The sequence below is a fragment of the Zootoca vivipara genome, chromosome 9, assembly GCF_965207765.1.
Source record: "Zootoca vivipara chromosome 9, rZooViv2.hap1.1, whole genome shotgun sequence".
Taxonomy (NCBI): Eukaryota; Metazoa; Chordata; class Lepidosauria; order Squamata; family Lacertidae; genus Zootoca; species Zootoca vivipara.
This window is the reverse complement of record NC_142592.1, coordinates 43,105,895-43,124,366: the sequence shown is the minus strand read 5'-3', so window position 1 is coordinate 43,124,366 and position 18,472 is coordinate 43,105,895. Positions and strand designations below refer to the sequence as shown.

Here is an 18,472-nt window from a genome sequence, read left to right as displayed (position 1 = left end):
CTTGCTTTCTCAGCTCAGAAACTGTTACTTTTTGCTTTTCCCTTGCCCAATTTGAATGGCCTGAACACCACCCTCCCTACCACACACAAATACTAAAAATACTCTTTTCTTTAAGGACCAGCTAAAATCACTACAGTTTGTGCAATCACTGCATTTAATATTTTTAAATTCTCTATCCTTCTCTGTCTGTAAAAATCTCATTACCTTTAAAAAACCTTTTTTCTTTTCTTTTTTTGCAAAACTAGCTTCTTTCTCCCCCCCTCCCCCATTCAAACTCTCCTCTCTAAGAACAAAAAGTACAACAAACATGGCACAGACGCAAAAGAATATAGGATGTATCTTATCCTCTATTACATTAACATTCACAATGATTCAAGGCAAAAAGACAGCCCAAATCATGAAGCAGCTAACAGTAGCCCTCTGTCACCATCTGGTGGCTAGAATGTGTCAGGTACGAGGTTTGCCACTTAACAGGAAAGATGAACACAACCTGCTTTTGGAGGTTGTATGCCAAATACTGTAAAGGGGAAAATTTAAAGGCAAAACCAAGCAACCCTACATTCCAGCATTACATGCATCTGACCCTCCCCCTTCAAGAGTGATGGTTCTTTCTAGACATGGAGGGGGAATGTTCAAGCAAATGAGCTACCAGGTTGGTAAAATCTTAGCAGCATAGAACTCTCTAGGGATGTTGGTTAGGGGCTGCGGTTGCTAATGCCAAATAAGTGGTCAAAATCCCAGCCAAAACAGAAGTGACTCCTGGTACTGCGCAAGTGGAGTGACGCATGCATCTATGGGCTACTTACCTCAATCCATATCCCTAGCCTCTGATCCCAACAAGAGTCATCATACTGCATGGAGATGGAGAAGATACCACTGATGCAGTCAACTAAACCCTCCTCCATCCAATTGGTTTCACAATCACTTATCTGCCAAGGCTTTGCTTGTCACCTGCCTCCTCAAGGGAATGGCCTTTCAGTCATGTAGTTTTAGAGCATCAGCAACCAGCTGAACTCAACTATGAGACAGACAGGGACTGCTAATCCATTTGATGGTCACCATCTTGGAAAGAGGATTAGACAAATCTATGGAGGATAAGGCTATCAGTGGTGACTATCCATGATGGCTGTGTTCTCCCTCCACTGTCAGAGGCAGTATGCCTCTGAATGGCAATTGCTGGGAATCACAAGCAGGAAGAGAGCTGCTGTGCTCTGGATCCTGCTTTCACACTTCTCAAAGGCATCAACTGGCCTGATCCAACAGGCTCTTATGTTCTTAATCCCAGTCCAATGGCTGCTGTTCCAAGTAGACTAGAAGAATCAGCATGGTACCACCTCATCAGCCATCACTGCACCAAAATTATGGTGCTGGATGCATCCTGTGTGTTGGGCATCATGGGACAAGAGTAGCTGGTATCTGTATTCAGGAAACAGAAGCTTGTGACATGAGTGCCAGGCGGCATCCCGCTTTCATACTAAAGCTATTTCACATGTTATCAGAAAGATTAATTCCTATTTGTTTATCAAATGCCACACTAACTAATCTGTGGGAAAAGTAGACACCTGAAGACACACTTTCAACACACACCCAGGAACCAGTACAGTGTAGAGATTTGAATGTTGCAGTGGATCTGGGAGAACAGGGTTCAAATTACTACTCAGTCATGAAGCTCACTGGCTGAGCTTGGACCAGTCACTATCTCTCAGTCTAACCTACCTCACAGGGTCATTGTGAAGACGAGAGGGCGAACCACAAATGCCATGTCAGGATCACAGACTAGGGATGTGGGATGCAGTAAGTAGTGTGAAATAAATGTAATTCTAATAATAATAGCTAAATTCACCCTCTGGGCAAGGGTTTATTCCACTGCCTTCAAACAGGTGTGTCCCTCATCCCACTGCTTTGAGTGTCATGAAGGAGAAATGAAAAACCGTGTTAAACATATCATGCAAATCTGCCCTCCCACCACACCATTTCTAGTATTTGGGGAGGGGGGGAGCCAACCTGATGCCATTGCAGGTAAAGGGACCCCTGACCGTTACGTCCAGTCGCAAACAACTCTGGGGTTACGGCGCTCATCTCGCTCTATAGGCCGATGGAGCCGGCGTTTGTCCACAGACTGCTTTTCCAGGTCATGTAGCCAGCATGACTAAGCCACTTCTGGCAAAACCAGAGCAGCGCACGGAAACACCGTTTACCTTCCTGCCACAGCGGTACCCATTTATCTACTTGCACTTTGACGTGCTTTCGAACTGCTAGGTTGGCAGGAGCTGGGACCAAGCAACGGGAGCTCACCCTGTCGCGGGGATTTGAACCGCCGACCTTCTGATCGGCAAGCCCTAGGCTCAGTAGCTTAGACCACAGCGCCACCCGCGTCCCTTTTGCCATTGGAGGTACCATACAAGAAATCAGTCAGCTTCTAACAGACAACAGTTTCCAACACCTCCAAGAAAGGTGAATGTCCTACTCTTTTGAAACACAGAGAAACCAAAGTGACAAGAGACTCTAGGGAAGGGGGGTGGGAATCTGCCAAGAACACGTTTTAAAATATTTGAAGAGTTTCCTATTAAAATTCCCTTTTATATTGTCCATTTACTTTTTTCAAATATTAGACAAACTTCAAAACCATACACCACACAAACATACCAAGCAATCTCAAAACACGATTGACTAGTATGCACCCCTACCCAGTATAATAGTTCCTCTCTTGCAGCTTCATAAAATATTTCATTTTTTTATCCTTTAGTCTTCTCTTTAATACAAGTCTCCCTGCTCCATCTCCCATTATACATCTCTACCCCACAACCCAACCCACCCACCTTTGAAGCTACAGCCATTAAAATAAACTCCCATAAAAAAACCCCTCCACACTTCCTTTGAGGCAAAGCAATGTTACAACCTGTCTCACTGAACTCATGAAAAACAACGAACAGCTATTTCAAAGCATGCGCTGGTGGAATTACAAGAAGCCTTAGACTTACACATTAGTGGAAGGAGTGTGGAGGAACTTAAGCCTGCACACCATGTAGATTTCACTTCTTTTGAAATAATTTTAAAATACACAAAAGGTGTTGTATGATAGGATAAAGGAAAACCAACATTTTGAATATGTCTTAGGTACTGACTACACTCAAACTGTCACAGACAATCACACTGTTTAACATTACTGTATACATTTTGCTTATGGTAGGCATCTCTATATATAGACACTCATATTTAAGATTATTAATAAGGTATCACCACACACCATCTCTCAATCCTGTACTTGGAGAAGTCCAGGCTTCTTTTTAAACACAGATATAGCCAAGTGGACCTTTGCAAAGTCAATAAGGAAAAGGTGAGACAGCTTAAAAAGGTTTGACGTCCTTCCTAATGTGAGATACCGATGAGCTAAAATGCCACAATTTTTGCAGCACCAGTCTTTACATGTATTGATAAATAATTAACTCAATGTAAAACTGAACAAAACAACTAAGCAAGCCCTTGAAAGGAAGAAAGTTCACACAGGAATACAGGGAAGAGAGATGCCATTAAGAACTGAATGCAGTTATTTCAGTGACAGCATAGCATGCAGACAAGCCCTTGAAAATATTATTACCTCACATACACACACCCCTCCCCCCAAAAAAACCCCAATGTAACGAAGATTACAAATAGTATGACAGGCAACACTGCACGCACACATGCCACTGGTAACTAAACAGAGGCACCCAGGAGGGGAAAGAGAAACTTGCAACAAGGCTAGAACTTAAGATGGCAGAAGAAACACAGAGCAGAACTTTGCAGAAATTGTTTTACTTCTGCAGTGAACCTTGGACACAAATATATGAGTTCATGGTTATTAACCCATTATGCGGGATGGTGAGGAGATAGCAAAAGAAGCCACATTTTTATCTCCTTCCAAGACAGGCTGTAAAGGTTTCAGTCAGAATGAATTCATGAAAAGCAGCATGTTGTTGGCAGGTGGATGGGAGGGAGAGGCAAACACACACTGCACATGCACTCAACACACACACACACACACACACAAAGATCCAAAAGACACACAGTAAGATTTTACAATAGGTTCTTAGCACCTTTGGTTGGCAACTGTAGAGGCAGTTTGAGATCCTAGGAATTGTAGATGTGAATGTTCTTCCATCTCACTCACTAGAGAGATGCAGATGGGGTAATGTGCAACAAGCAGGCCCTTCTTCTACCCACCTCACTGGAAGGATGAGAAAGTTAATAAGAACAGGGCTCACTCTCACTGCACAACTCTTCCATCCCTTCTACATTCGTAGATGGATGTGTGGCTCCTCTCCTTTTCATCATAGCAGGTTTCAGGAAGGGGACACACATGCCTCAGACTTTAAAAAGAGGAAGGAGCAGGGCACAAGACTGACAACTTAAGCCAGCTGAAGAAAGTCTAGTTTGGCCCGCCACAAAAAAATGTGCAGGGTGTCCTAGAACCAGGACTGAGAAATGGTTCAAGACAGATGAGAGTGATAGAATGTGCCCAGGCTGACTCCAAGGGCTACCACAATTACCAAGTTAGCACTTCTGGCATATGCAAGGAGGAAGAGTGCCCAGGAGCAGAATGAAAATTTAGGGCACATAAGTTTCCCCAGATGTTCTGTAGCAGCCCCCACCTAATCATAGTGATCTACTCTCCAACCTCCCTTCCCCTTAAAAAGCTTCTTCTTCCTAGGGTATAGTCAATACAATCTCACCAAAGCTACAGATATAAAAGCAAGGTGACAGGTACAGAGGTGCAGAGAGTTGGAAAAAAGGAATGCAGACTCTGCCTGTGTTGACCAAAGGATCTCTGTTTCATTAAAGAGGATGAAAAAAGCAAATCCTTCCCCTCTTAAGCATACCAACCCATTCACCCAAGTTCTTATTCACCAGGTCCAAGTCAGCGCAACATAACCCTTGAAGACAAAAGGGAAACTCATGCCCCACCATAACCCCTAGCAGCTGTGACATTTGGAAACTTTAAACACATCCATTCCCATTCCTCTACTACCGTCTTAATTTCCAAGCAAAGAGAGAAAGAATGGATAAGGAGGAGAGAGAAGAAAACAGGCATTCACACCATGCATGATCTTGCAGTAGAGCCTCCCTGTCCCTTCCCCCTCCCCACAACCGCACTGAAGGAAGAAGGCAGCCTCTCATTTGCTGCCTCCACCACCACCTCCAGCTGCTGCCACCTTTTCGAAATCCTCTGCATTGCAGAATTCCTTGATGGTGACCGTCAGGAGGTTGCTGGTGACATCAGTGACCACCACATTAGAGCAGGGAGACATTTCAGGGCGCCAATCCCCAGGCTCCTGCTCTGGGTCAGAAGAGGATGGAGATGATGGCATCTGACCCCCTCCTCCGGGAGACCGCTTGCTGGTGGCTGCTGATTCTGGTGGAATTGATAGATCAAGGACTTCTGATTCACGCCAGTCAGGAATGGCTGGGCTTAGTGTCTCAGGAAGCAGCTTTGGTGGGGCATCATCTGGATCTGACGAGGAGTGTGGAGCTGGTGAGGGGCAGTCAGAGGAGCTGGAACTGCGGGCATCATAGGCAGAAGAGCCCATGAGCCCACAAGAGGCACCCTGGGAGCCTCCTGCCTCTGTCTTCCCCTCCAAGGATGGGACTGGAGCGGACGGCTTGTTGTACAGCGGGAAATTTCCAAACTTCATGTGGCGGATCTGGTTACGAAGCATGCTCTCGCTGAATTTCTTGCTCTTGCCAATGACACGGTTTCGTGAAGGTATCTTGGACCGAGCCAAACTTCCTCCCCTGCTTCCCACTTTCCCATCTTTATCAATAACCTTCAGGTTGAGAATAATGCGACTGCGCTTGGGCTCGCGAGGCTTCACCTTGCGGTTGATGATGCGGACGGTCTCTGAAAAGGGAGAGACAGGAGGGCGGATGCCAGTGCCCCCGCCAACTCCACTATTCTGGGGATCTGGGCGGGGCAAAGGGCGCCGAGACATACGGTGGCATCGCCGGATGTCCTTCTTCAGTCGGTGCACTGCAGCACTGGAGTGGAGTTTGGGAGACGATGTGCTAGAACTAGGCTTGACAGAAAAATGTACATCCCCAATGTGTAGGGCCTCCGCCTGGGCCCGAGCCTGCAGTGGAAAAAATGGAGTTAGATGGGAATAAATCACATTCTGCATACTAAATTGCAGGCACCTGACGTCTTAAGGATACGAAACCTAACTGGAAGAAGTGGAGGCTGAGCTCTGCACAGGCCCAGATTTCAAACCTGGCATGTCCCCAACCCAAAATGAATCCATCTGACCAAGCATAAATCACCCTAATAGTGGAATCCATGAAATACATTTCCATACATTTTCATCCTGGGTTTTGAATTACAGTTTGGGATACTGGGATTATTCAAGACTTAAAGAACATTAGGAGATGCTCTTCAAAGAACATTTGTTAGTTATTACTGAGGCTATTCATTTAGCAGACTGCAGCACAGCACAAGTTAAAATCTACCAAAACTTCACGTGCAACAGGAGAGTTTGCAAAATAAGCATTTAAAAGAAAGGCATTCCCCCCCCCGTAATATGTACAAATAATGTCTTGAGGTGACTTGCAGCCAGAACATTACATCCACCAATTCTTAGAAGTAAAGCTAACTAGGATAACATCAGGTCTCCCACAAAAATGAACAATAAATGCAATTAATTCCATTTTGAAAAGGTTTATTCAATCCTGCTTTAGGTCATACAAAAGCTTTCCCACTCTGTGCAACAAAACAGAAATCCATTTGAAAAATTATCAGGGTTTGACTAAACCATAAGTAAATCATAGGAGAGATAACTGAATGTAAAAGGAGTGGGAAGCGGGGATGAAAGAAATTGGCAGAGGGTGGGGTGGGCAGAGGTACAAGTTAGGTAGGTGTGAAAGGAAAATGGGAGAATAAATGACAAGAGATGAGTAAAAAATACTTTGAGTGGCATGAGGAGGAGGGAAAGGAAAAATATACAAGAAGCTTTCTCTACTTAGAGCCTCTGGATCAGCAAATTCTACCTAAAATGGGAAGGCTGAGTCACTACACCTTCAGAGCCAATGCCTATACTTCACTTGAGACAACAACATGCAAAAAGTACAGTGTTACCATTCAGCTAGTTTAAATGCATGCAAGATAAGCAATGTTCCTTCATTGCAATAATTGCTGATAACACAATCACCATGCCATACATATTGTGCTTTCTTTCCAATGCTGAGGAGTAACTCTCTAGTCAACCAGCAAAATAAGTTGGCATAGCAGAGAACATCATCAGAATCTCATAATTATATTAGTTCCCACCTCCCATGCACCTATGGCACTGTACTAATTTTCTAAATAACCTCTCCCTCTTCTAATGTTTAATATTGCAAATCCCATATTACTAACATACTTAATAAATGTCCACACCTTTAAGAGAAGCCCCGAAAAATGATAAAGAAACTGGAAGGCAATAATATAAAAGCAGTTTATATTTATTTGATCAGGAAACCCAGATTTGGGAAATGAATGTAATTTTGTAATATCGGGAAGTTAAACAATGCACTAAGAATTAGTCAGACTACAGATGTGTGCATTTGTGCTTTTTGCTGCATTTTAAAAGTGTTTTTTCCAACCAAGTTCACAGATCAGTTCATTCAAATTACTACAATACAAAGTTAACATGTTTCTTTCCAATGAGGGCTTGCATGAAGTACTTTGCCACACAGAGCATAAACTATGGAATTTGATACTACAAGACGCAGCAATGGCTGCCAACTTGGATGGGCTTTAAGAAGTGTTTAGACAAATTCATGGAGGATAAAACTATCAATAGCTACTAGTCATGATGGCTGTCTACTACCTCCAGCATCAGAGGTGATATGCCTATGAGTACCAGTCACTGAGGAACAATAGCAGGAGAGCATGATTATATTCAAGTCCTGTTTGTGGGCACCCCAGAAGCATTTGGTGGACCACTGCTAAAACAGGATGCAGCATGGCTCTTATGTTCTAATGTCTGTTTCCATATATTCATGAATTGATTATACTTCTGTGGGGTTTTTTTTTAAAAAAATACCCCATAAGCAGAAACTGGATTCTTTGGTTATACCTTGCCAGAAGTTCTATTTTTAATATTTGTGTCTTTATGGGAATACCACTCAGTGCTATACTTAATTTATTCTATTGATTACTCATAGTTCAGCTTCCACTTCTGCAAACCTACATAAACAGAAAATATTAGCACATTAGCTGTACCGGTAGGAGTTTTTGTCTTTTGTTAGAAATCATTCAACCCTTCTTTCCCAGACATCACTTTTTGCAGACCAAACCTTGCTATCAGACCAAACTGATTGCTATCAGTTCAGAAAATAAACTCAGAAGCAGTGATGAACATAGGAAGCTGCCTTATACGGTACTGATCAAACTCAGAATGATTGATACTGACTTGCAGTGGCTGTCTAGAGTTTCAAGGCAGAAGTCTCTCCCAGCCCTATGTGGAGATGCTGGGGGCTGAGCCCGGGACATTTTGCAACCAAAGCATGTGCTCTTACCACTGGGCAGATGGTGATAGTAGGCAGGATTATCTTCTGTCCAGGTTCCATCATTGGAGACAGGGCTATTGCCTCTACTCTCAACTGACTCTAGTGTATGCAAAATTCAACAGCTTCCCAAACAGTACTGAATTACAACTTTCAGGATCTTCCCCTGCCCCCAATCCACAAGCTGTGTCAAAAACTTGAGTAGGAGTTGCTTACTAGAACTCAGAGACTTACTGCTACAAGACATATTTTCCATGAACTATAACAAACAAACTTAGATAAAATTAGTTCTCAGCCACACAGCCCAATGGCCAACTGAAGGAAATTGTGTTCTACCTGGCCAGCCCTGTGCTTACCCCTTCTCACAGTAGGTTAACCCAATTTTCTAGCAGCTATATACTCATGAAAAGCCAGTAAAATGTACATAACTGCAAGCATTTTCTTGCATGTTTTTAAATCAGTAACTTCTCATGAACACAGTATAAAACACCTGATGTACTGACTCAAGGTAATATATAAAGGGACATTTTTATCCATTCTGAGAGTAAAAGAAGTCGTGCAGACCACTCTACTCATGCGATTAAAATTATCCCTTTATGTATTACCTTGAGTCAGTAAACATCTTGTAACTACATGAGCAAAGCTCCCCTCACCTGAATCCCCCTGGCTGAGAATAAAAGAAATGACACAGAAGGAGATAATGAGGGTTCAAAAATTCTAACTTAAATAAATTGTATAAGATTAAAAGCAAAACTGATTTTTAAGTGAACAGAGAAAAAACTACTTGTCAAAGAATGCAGCCCCTCCCCCCATTTCTCTGTAGACCACAAGCTACATCCTGCAAACTGTGACTGGGAAATTCCCTAGAGAACTAAGAATCCATTACTTGCTACTGACCAACTAATTTATTCCTACTAGCTTACATCTACCCACCTTCATGTTTACAATTTATATGATGACCCTGCATCACATTCTTTGCAAACCAGAGTTGTTCAGTACAAAGCAGGTCATACATAAGTTAAAGCATTACAGCATGACAAAGTGGCCCTGTACTTACACAAGGCCAAGCTGATCAGCATACAATATTTTAGTTTCCATTATCCCAGAGCACCTGAATGCTATCTTGGAAAGCATTTGAAGTGGTTGTTGTTGTATCTCCATCAATTCAAATGCATTCCAAGATAGTGTTCAGGTACTCTAGAAGAATGTAATAGAGCTGGGTCCAAATTTACCTCAAGTGTTTCATACTACACAAAGAACTATCCAACGTACATGCATCTACTTTCCATGGAGTCTTCTGCAGACAAGAATCTATGAGGGATTATATACTTTAAGTCAACTAATTTAGACCACAAATGATATTAATTATATCTAAGTTCTCTATAATCTACCCTGTTTCTCATATTTTAAGACATACCCATAAAATAAGCCATAGCAGGATTTTTAAGCATTCAAGGAATATAAGCCATACCCCGAAAATAAGACATAGTGATAGGTGCAGCAGCAATGCCGGCCGCAGCAGGAGAAGGAAGAAAAAAAATAAGACATCCCTTGAAAATAAGCCATAGTGTGTTTTTTTTGAGGAAAAAATAAATATAAGACATGTCTTATAATATGAGAAACACGGTAGAAGGTAAAGGGACCCCTGACCATTAGGTCCAGTCGTGACCGACTCTGGGGCTGCGGCGCTCATCTCGCGTTATTGGCCGAGGGAGCCGGTGTATAGCTTCCGGGTCATGTGGCCAACATGACAAAGCCGCTTCTGGCGAACCAGAGCAGCACAAGGAAACACCGTTTACCTTCCCACTGTAGCGGTACCTATTTATCTACTTGCACTTTGCCGTGCTTTCGAACTGCTAGGTTGGCAGGAGCTGGGACCAAGCAACAGGAGCTCACCCCGTCGCAGGGATTCGAACCGCCGACCTTCTGATCAGCAAGCTCTAGGCTCTGTGGCTTAACCCACAGCGCCAAAAAAGTATGTGCAAATATGCTACTACCTTTATCACTGGAATTTTCCCTTCAGTTATATGTAAGGTGATCTTCCTAGCTAAATCTAGCAAAGCTGTCTGCCTCATCTCTGGTATATGTGTGGTACTGAATACCAAGCTACTGACAATGGAGCAAGGTATTCTTTATTGCAGGAATGGCCATTTGGTAGTCATCTGGCAACTGGCACCATGTTTATCAATTCATATGCCCCAATTAAAAAGTTAAACCTCTTTGATTTTGCATATAAAATGTACATAAATGCACATACGTGAATGCAATGCTATGCCTGACACACATGCTTCATTAAGCATAAAGCCTTTACTACTAGAGGATGTCAATTATTATGGAGCCCAGCCACTTATGAAGGTATCAGTTTGTACACAGCAAATATCAACTACAATCGTACCCTGGTTGTCAAACGCCTGGGTTGGTTCCCGAATGCCGCAAACCCAGAAATAAGTGTTCCAGTTTGCAAACATTTTTTGGAGGCCGAATGTCTGTTTCGGCTGTCAGCATTGTTTCCTGAGCCAATGAGAAGCCGTACCTTGATTTGCAAAGTTTTGAAAATCGAACAGACTTCGCGAACAGATTCCGTTTGACAACCAAGGTACGACTGTACTCTAGTCTCCAGGGTACTGCCATCAACCTTGTTGCCATTTGGGTGTCTTTTTGTTTTCCTGGGCATTTGGGTATCACCAATGCTTTGACAGATGGTTAAATCTATGTTTAAAATAAGGTTTATGTGATTTTATAATTGCATTTTTTTTACTTTGGTTGTAAATTGCTTCAGGACATTTAGTGGGAAGAAATGTCTGGGAAAATTAGTGGGCCCTCACAAATATATTAAATTAGTCATCATTAGTTTAATATAGCAGTGGGGAACCTGCAACCACCCAGATATTGTTGAATTACAACTGTCATTAATCCTGACCATTGGCCATGCTGGTTCTTATGGAGGTCAGGATTTTCTGAATCATTTGAATCTGCAAATAAACTATCCAGTTAGTTTCCAGATCAAATCAATTATCAGACCACCTATGTCATCAGAAGTCAAACGCTAGACAAAGTCATCTTTATAAGTCCTGAATGAATACAGTGGTACCTCTGGTTAAGAACTTAATTCGTTCTGGAGGTCTTTTCTTAACCTGAAACTGTTCTTAACCTGAGACACCACTTTAGCTAATGGGGGCTCCTGCTGATGCCGGGCCGCCGGAGCATGATTTCTGTTCTCATCCTGAAGCAAAGTTCTTAACCCGAGGTACTATTTCTGGGTTGGCGGAGTCTGTAACCTGAAGCGTTTGTAACCCGAGGTACCACTGTACTGTATTTAGGAATCTGCTGAGAAGAGTGGTGGAATTTACACAACCAAGGTTTCCCTAGTCCTGACAAAGTACAAATATCCACTTTGGCATTAAAATCTTTATTCTCCAGGATGAGTGATCCGTTTCCAAACTGTTTATACTGGTTTAAATGCCAACTCTGCAAACCCTCCTAAGCATTTGAGGTTCAGATTTCTACCCATGCTTCCAAAATTCACATCAGTAAGAGCTTCTGCTTTAAAGAAGCTGAAAGCAGCATTAGTGAGAACCGGAACCCCAGCCCACTCTGCCTCTCATATAGTAAGCACTGCCTCAGCAAGACTGGGAGGAAGTTTAAACTCTGATATACTGATATACACATACACTTTTCTCACTTTACAGACAAGAGACCTCAAAGCTGGTTTTAGTGCTGCAATCACAATAGCCTTAAACAAATGCTATTTTGGACTGCCTGGTCCAGAAAGTTCCTGGGCACTTTTGCATTTCCAAAGTTTTATTATTTTCTTTCAATAAGAGTTTAAAAACTACTGGTTTACATTGCCCCCTCTTCAAAGTTCTGAGAAAGCACTAAACAACAAAGCCTTCAGACAAGTCCGTGAAAAAGGGTGACAAAGCACTGTCCCATTTTTAGATAGCAAGAAGTCACGAGGCCAAAAGGCCAACTTACATACACTTTCAGCAATCACTTTCAGTCAAAATGAAGATGGAAAGAGATCAAGAGCATATTTGTAGCTTTCCAATAATTTATAGTGTTCCTGGACACATACTGCAAAATAACTACTTCCTTTCCCCAACTGACTCTGTTTTTTGTTTTATTTTTGTTGAGAGTTTTTAGTGGGCATTTAACCATACGGAAGTTATCTGATCCCAGAACCTTGAACTGGTTCAATTAGAGCCAAGTTATTAAAGTGAGAGTTACCTTCAGCAGAAAAGTTTTGGGCTTGGGTCCCCTCTTCTTAGGTCCGTACAGCTCACGCTCACGTTCCCTTTGTGGGGGAGAAATTAAACGCTTTTAAAGAAAAACGTCAAACCTCTCCATTCAGCAAACAAAACAAGTGATAACTCCTAACTCTCCCTCTGCTGTCCAGAATCAATCTCAAACTCACTTTTGCTCAAAGGCTGCAATTAGACGGGAATCCAAGATGTTCTCTTCAGGTTCCCAAGTGCTGTACCTGCAGAAGTGCAGATGGACACAGTTACAGGCACATGCAAAGGAATTGGGGGGGGGGGAATATTAGCACATGCTGAGGAGTTCTTGGTGGGTGGGGAGGAGAAAAGGATAAAGCAACCCTACAGGCACTCTGTGCATAGCTGCCAAGTTATCCCTTTTTTAAAGGGATTTTCCCTTATGCTGAATAGGCTTCCTCGCGAGAAAAGGGAAAACTTGGCAGCTATGACTCTGTGAGTGAGTGAGTGAGTGTGCACGCGCACGCGCGCGTCTTGTGCGCACCCAGGGAAGGGACACATAATATTAGCCACAGCGAGAGGCCCACAGGAGGCGGGAACGGGGCTTCTTCACGCAGACAAGACACAGAGAGGCGCTAGGGGGGTACTCACTTGATGGCCCAGCCTTTCCATTTCACCAGGTATTCGATGCGTCCCTGCAAAATACGGGGGGGTGGCAGAGATGAGGGGAGGGGGTAAAATGGTGGGTGGGGTGGGGAAGAGGAGAAACGGGAAGCGCAGGTTAAAGAGGTGCCAATGGCAGAAACACCCCCCCCCCCAGCCGAGCCCCCGGTCTGGGGCCTCGCTGGCCCGCCGCTCACCTTTCGGATCCGTCGCTTGATGATGGATTCGGCCGCGAACACCCGCTCGCCCACTGCAGACAGCTCCATTTTTGTTTATTTCTTATTTATTTCCCTCTCTTTTGCTCAGCCCTCAGCAGCAGCTGCATCCACAGCCCATAATAATCCCGCCCGCTCCTTCGCCTTCCTTCCCTCCCTCCGTCCCTCCTCAGTGTGTGACTGACTGACTGACTGAGGCGGGCGGGCGGGTGAGCGAGCGAGGGAATGGCTCTGAGGGCTGCTGCTCCCGCGACAGCGGCTCGAGGGGCTGGCTCGCGCCGTGAACTCGCACGCACGCACGTACGCGAGCGAGCGCGCCCCCTCCCCCGAGCGTGCGCACCGTTTTTACCCGCTCACTCGCGCGTGCGCGCCGCCACAGAAAAAGGGGGCCGGGAACGAGGAAGTGGGCACGTGACGCGAGTAAAGCCCGCCTTTGGCTTCGCGCGCCCCGTTGCTTAGTTTTTATTTAGGGCTTTGCTTCTTCATCCCCCGCCTCCCACCCCCGCCTCCTTCTGAGCGAAGGGAGTAAGGTCTGCAGAGCGCAAGCGCAGACCCTTAAAGGGGCCGTGCGGGAAGCTTTTTGAAGATCGGGAGGGTGGTGGACGTGCGGCGAGCAGAGGCAGGAAAGTACAGCGTGGACTCGCGCGAATGTTTCCCGCTATTCTTTCCATTTTCTCAGCGGACCCCACCCGCTCATGTTTTGCCTCATTTCTCTGCTCCTGCCTCTGCTCAGGTTGCGATTGAAGATTATGACCACGATGTTGTCATTGTCGCTGCTGCAAATAAAAGCAACACTTTCGGGGGCCGTCGCCCCCGGCAAAGTGCAGCCGGGTTTCAGCTCGATGGGTGCTTTAAAAAAAAAGCAAAGCAAATAACTCTTTGACCTCGCCGACAGAAAAGCAAAACAGTGGGATTCGAGAGCTCGTAACTCTGAAACATCTTTCTGCATCTTTATATTTGGAAAATATAACATATTCCAGGCCGTTTTAAAAGCAAGATTGAAATCGCATTTTCGATTTGCTGCTGAGTGTGATTTGATGGGGTCTTTGGCTGTAGGCCTTCAGCCCTGAAAAGTGTTGAGGCTTACACCAGCGATGGAGAATCTCCATCATCCTTTGCCATAGGCTATGCAGCACCAATATTTAGTGGGACGTGTATGTATGCAGTGGTAAGATTTACTATTTTCTTTGCCATTCTGAAAAAAGAAGAATATGCTTAAAAGGAAAAAAAAATCCCCAGAGGCTTTAATAGTACAGTCAATCCTATACTTGTTTACTCAGAAATAAGTTCCACTGTATTTCAGGCTTACTCCTACGGAAAGGATTACAGTCCGAAAGTCAACACACATCTCTCTTGGGTACACACACTTCAAAATGGAAAGCGAAATGCTGGTGGTCAACAAAAGAGGTTTAAAGACTGTCTCAAGGCAAATCTAAAAAAAATGTAGTATAAACACTGACAACTGGGAAACACTGGCCTGTGAGCGCTCCAGTTGGAGAACAGCCTTTACCAAAGGTGTCATGGGCTTTGAAGACACTCAAACTCAGGATGCAAGGGAGAAACGTGCTAAGAGGAAGGCACGCTTGGCAAATCCACACCGTGATCAATTCCCGCCCGGAAACCAATGTCCCCACTGTGGAAGGACGTGTGGATCCAGAATTGGCCTCCACAGTCACTTACGGACTCATTGTTAAAACCGTTTTATGGAAGACAATCTTACTCGGCTACGAGTGATCGCCAAAGAAGAACACACACATAAACGCTTGAGAATCCAGCTCCTGTCACAATTGGTTGCTCTGATTCAGTCCTCCATACAAAAGGACATCACAGACAATCCTCGCCTCTCCCTACTCCACTCCTGAGCATTTATTTTGTGTAGATTTACAGGCGATACAAAGGAAGCGGTGAGGAACATAGGAAATGGCCTTATAAGGAGCAGTCAGAGGTCTTTCTCTGCCTTATCGGTAGATACTACTGAGTATTGAACCTGGGACCTTATGCAAAGCAGGTGCTCTACCCCTGAGCTACAGACCCTTCTCCAGGAGGGTAGAGCTGGAAGAAGGAAGCTGGAAATGGAAACATAGAAACAAGCTGAATAAGTCAAAGAAAAGGAAAGTCAAAGAAAGGAAATCTTAAAGAAAATTAACCAGTTCATCAATTACTTTCATGTGTTTTCTTCATGTGTTGAAGTTATTACAGTAGTTCCTGGGAGGAGTGTAGCTCATGCATCTCTGTCATTGTAAATGGTATATTTTGAAGCTTCACAGTCACAGATGCTACCAAAGGAAGAGCAATTAATTTCCACCTCGTACATTAGACTATGTAAATAAGAGAAGTAGCCAAGCTCTCAAGGCTCTCATAATAAAAACAAAACTTTATTCAACATTTACATTGAAGTGTGTAGGCAAAAGAAACCTAGTCACTAGCCTACCATATTGCTAGTGCTGAATAAATAGCAAGGACTGATTCACACCCGCATGTGTATCATTCAATAATGGATGACTCAATGATTCGCAGCTAAAGTTTCAAGCTGTGTTACACACATCCTGCCTCTGAATAGTGAAAACAGCAAGGGTAACAGTTTTCTTTGCAGAAGAGTACAATAGAAATTTATAGTGCAATCCTGTGGAGGTCTACTTAGGAAAAAGTCACATTGTGCAATATTACTTGCTCCCAGGTAAGCATGTCATTGGTATGAGCTTTGTGTGCATGCACACTTCTAGAAGTGTGCATGCACACGAAAGCTCATACCAATGACAAACTTAGATGGTCTCTAAGGTGCTACTGGAAGGAATTTTAAAATTTTTTTATTGTGTTTCGACTACGGCAGACCAACACGACTACCTACCTGTAACTAGAACCAGGTAAGCATGTGCAGGATTTCAGCCTTATAGTGTCTTTGTAATGTTTAATTTGCAACTATTACAAAACATAGCATTAGGAAAGCAAACCAACAGTTGAACAACATACAATAAATATATTGGCGAGCAGCTCGTGTAGCCATCCCCTGAGGCTCTTTCAGCCCTCTATCAATTCAAACAGCATGCTGTTGTTTCTCTCACAAATGCGTCTTCCAGATACTCTTCTCATATCCCACCCCAAGTTGATGTTCATGCGATGACTGAAGTAGCCAGTGGCGGAGAGCAGGTGCGCTGCCCCCAGTGACGTGGCACACGTTCTGGGGGTGGGGTGGGACGCAGGGCGCGTTTTGGGGGCAGAGCGCGTCGTGCACAATGGCGTGGCGCATGTTTTGGGGCGTGGCGCGCAGGGGCAGGGTAAGCCTTTTGGGGCAGGGTGGACAGTGGCGATGGCGCCCCTGGGATCGCGTCACTCGGGGCGATACGCCCCCACCGCCCCAATCTTCCTACGCCCCTGGAAGTAGCTTCTGAGCTTCCAGTGGCTGCTGTGGGTTGTTTCACATACAGTACTACATTTTTACATGTGCGGATACAGACCATGCATGTGTACATAGCAATTTAACAATGCGGGCATGCAACAGATATGGTTGTGTCCATATCTGCATCCATATCTCTTGTAGTTCCATATTTCTTGTTCTTTTAGTCCGCATTTCAGGCCCAGGTGGGCTTGTAGAGTATTTTACAACATTTAAGATACAGCACAAAATGCTGCTAGAGTGGGGGTACCCACCTGGGTTGAGTCTGGGAAGTTTGGAAGACTGCTGCCTCCCCTCCTTCTGATGGCTTCAGTGATGGTACCTGGTAACTGGAGAGAGGGATTCTCAGCTGAATCCAGGCATGATGGAGGAATGCCTGGCTTATGCATCAAATAGGTACATATGCCAGGATGCTGAGACTAGCCATTGCATATATATGCACAGCAGTAAATATATGATGTGTGGAGCACTGCCATGCATGGCCCCCTTTTAAACCAGACAGTGACTCTGTTACATAAACCACCTTTTCAATCCATGTTCACTGCAAAAAGTAGCCAGACGCCACTGAATCTACCATTTGAATTGCAAGCCACTTTCTACACAGTTCAATAAAGTGGTTATCAATAAAGTGGCCTGCCTGTGTTGCCCACTTTCTTTACATTGTACATAGCAATTAAGTGCTCTGATAAGCTGCAATGGTGCTTGATTACATTTCTGAAGCAATCAGCACTCTGGAGAGCACTTGCTACCTTGTTTTGTTTACAATCAGCAGATGCCCTGAAGGGGAAGCATACAAGGAAATTAAGCATGCAATCACTGTGCAGAGTCAAACTGATGAGGGACTTAATGGAGAAGTCTAAGGTCAGCCACATAATTAGGGCTCCACATGAGTCCATTTGAAATGCTTTCAGTGTCTCCCTTTATCCTGTTTTCTCTCCGTCTGTGGAACCAAGGTGGTAACATCACCACACCCTTGGGATGTTACTATGAGATCCTGTGAAAGCTGGTAATATAACTGGCTTAAAAGCCTGTTAGATGAATAACAGAGAGCATGAATGGTTCTGCAAACTGCAATGCTTCAGAACCAACTTCACATCCATGGCTGGTCTAGATTTCTGTGCACACCCTCCAACTCCCCACAACTTGTTTTAAAAGCCATTCAGTCATTTTCATTTATTTGATTATTAGAGTGCAAGAAGTCTGGAAGGAGGACTATAACGAGGGGCAAGCTAAAACATATAAAAAAATTGTCCAGTAGTACCTTAGAGACCAACTAAGTTTGTTCTTGGTATAAGCTTTCGTGTGCATGCACACTTCTTCACATAGGGACAAGCTATTCATTTTGTAAATACAGTTCTTTACAGTGGTAAATGTTACGAAAAGGCATCAATGCATCAGATATGGATTGCTAAGGCACACAGATAAGGGCTCTCAGCTTCACAGTTACGGAAGTTCCTGCCTCCCCCCCC

At 44.1% G+C, this 18,472-nt stretch overlaps 1 protein-coding gene and 1 long non-coding RNA gene across 3 annotated transcripts; one reads left to right on the top strand and one right to left on the bottom strand.

The window, feature by feature from the left end:
* Window positions 1-235: 235 nt before the first annotated feature.
* On the bottom strand, window positions 236-13,986 carry CBX6 (chromobox 6). 2 transcript variants are annotated; one of them, XM_035127514.3, is made up of 5 exons: window positions 13,592-13,986; window positions 13,383-13,426; window positions 12,932-12,997; window positions 12,745-12,811; window positions 236-6,107 (listed from the first exon to the last, which is right to left on the bottom strand). In XM_035127514.3, exons 1-5 carry the CDS (start codon window positions 13,658-13,660, stop codon window positions 5,154-5,156), a joined length of 1,200 nt encoding a protein of 399 aa, XP_034983405.1. In that variant the 5' UTR covers window positions 13,661-13,986; the 3' UTR covers window positions 236-5,153. The 2 variants fall into 2 exon arrangements, with proteins under 2 accessions (XP_034983405.1, XP_034983406.1); XM_035127515.3 differs by having other exon boundaries at window positions 236-6,053.
* On the top strand, window positions 13,278-16,081 carry LOC148684618 (uncharacterized). The gene is made up of 2 exons (XR_015951732.1): window positions 13,278-13,411; window positions 14,913-16,081. It is a non-coding gene; the product is annotated as an uncharacterized LOC148684618 (long non-coding RNA).
* The last annotated feature ends 2,391 nt before the right edge of the window (window positions 16,082-18,472 follow it).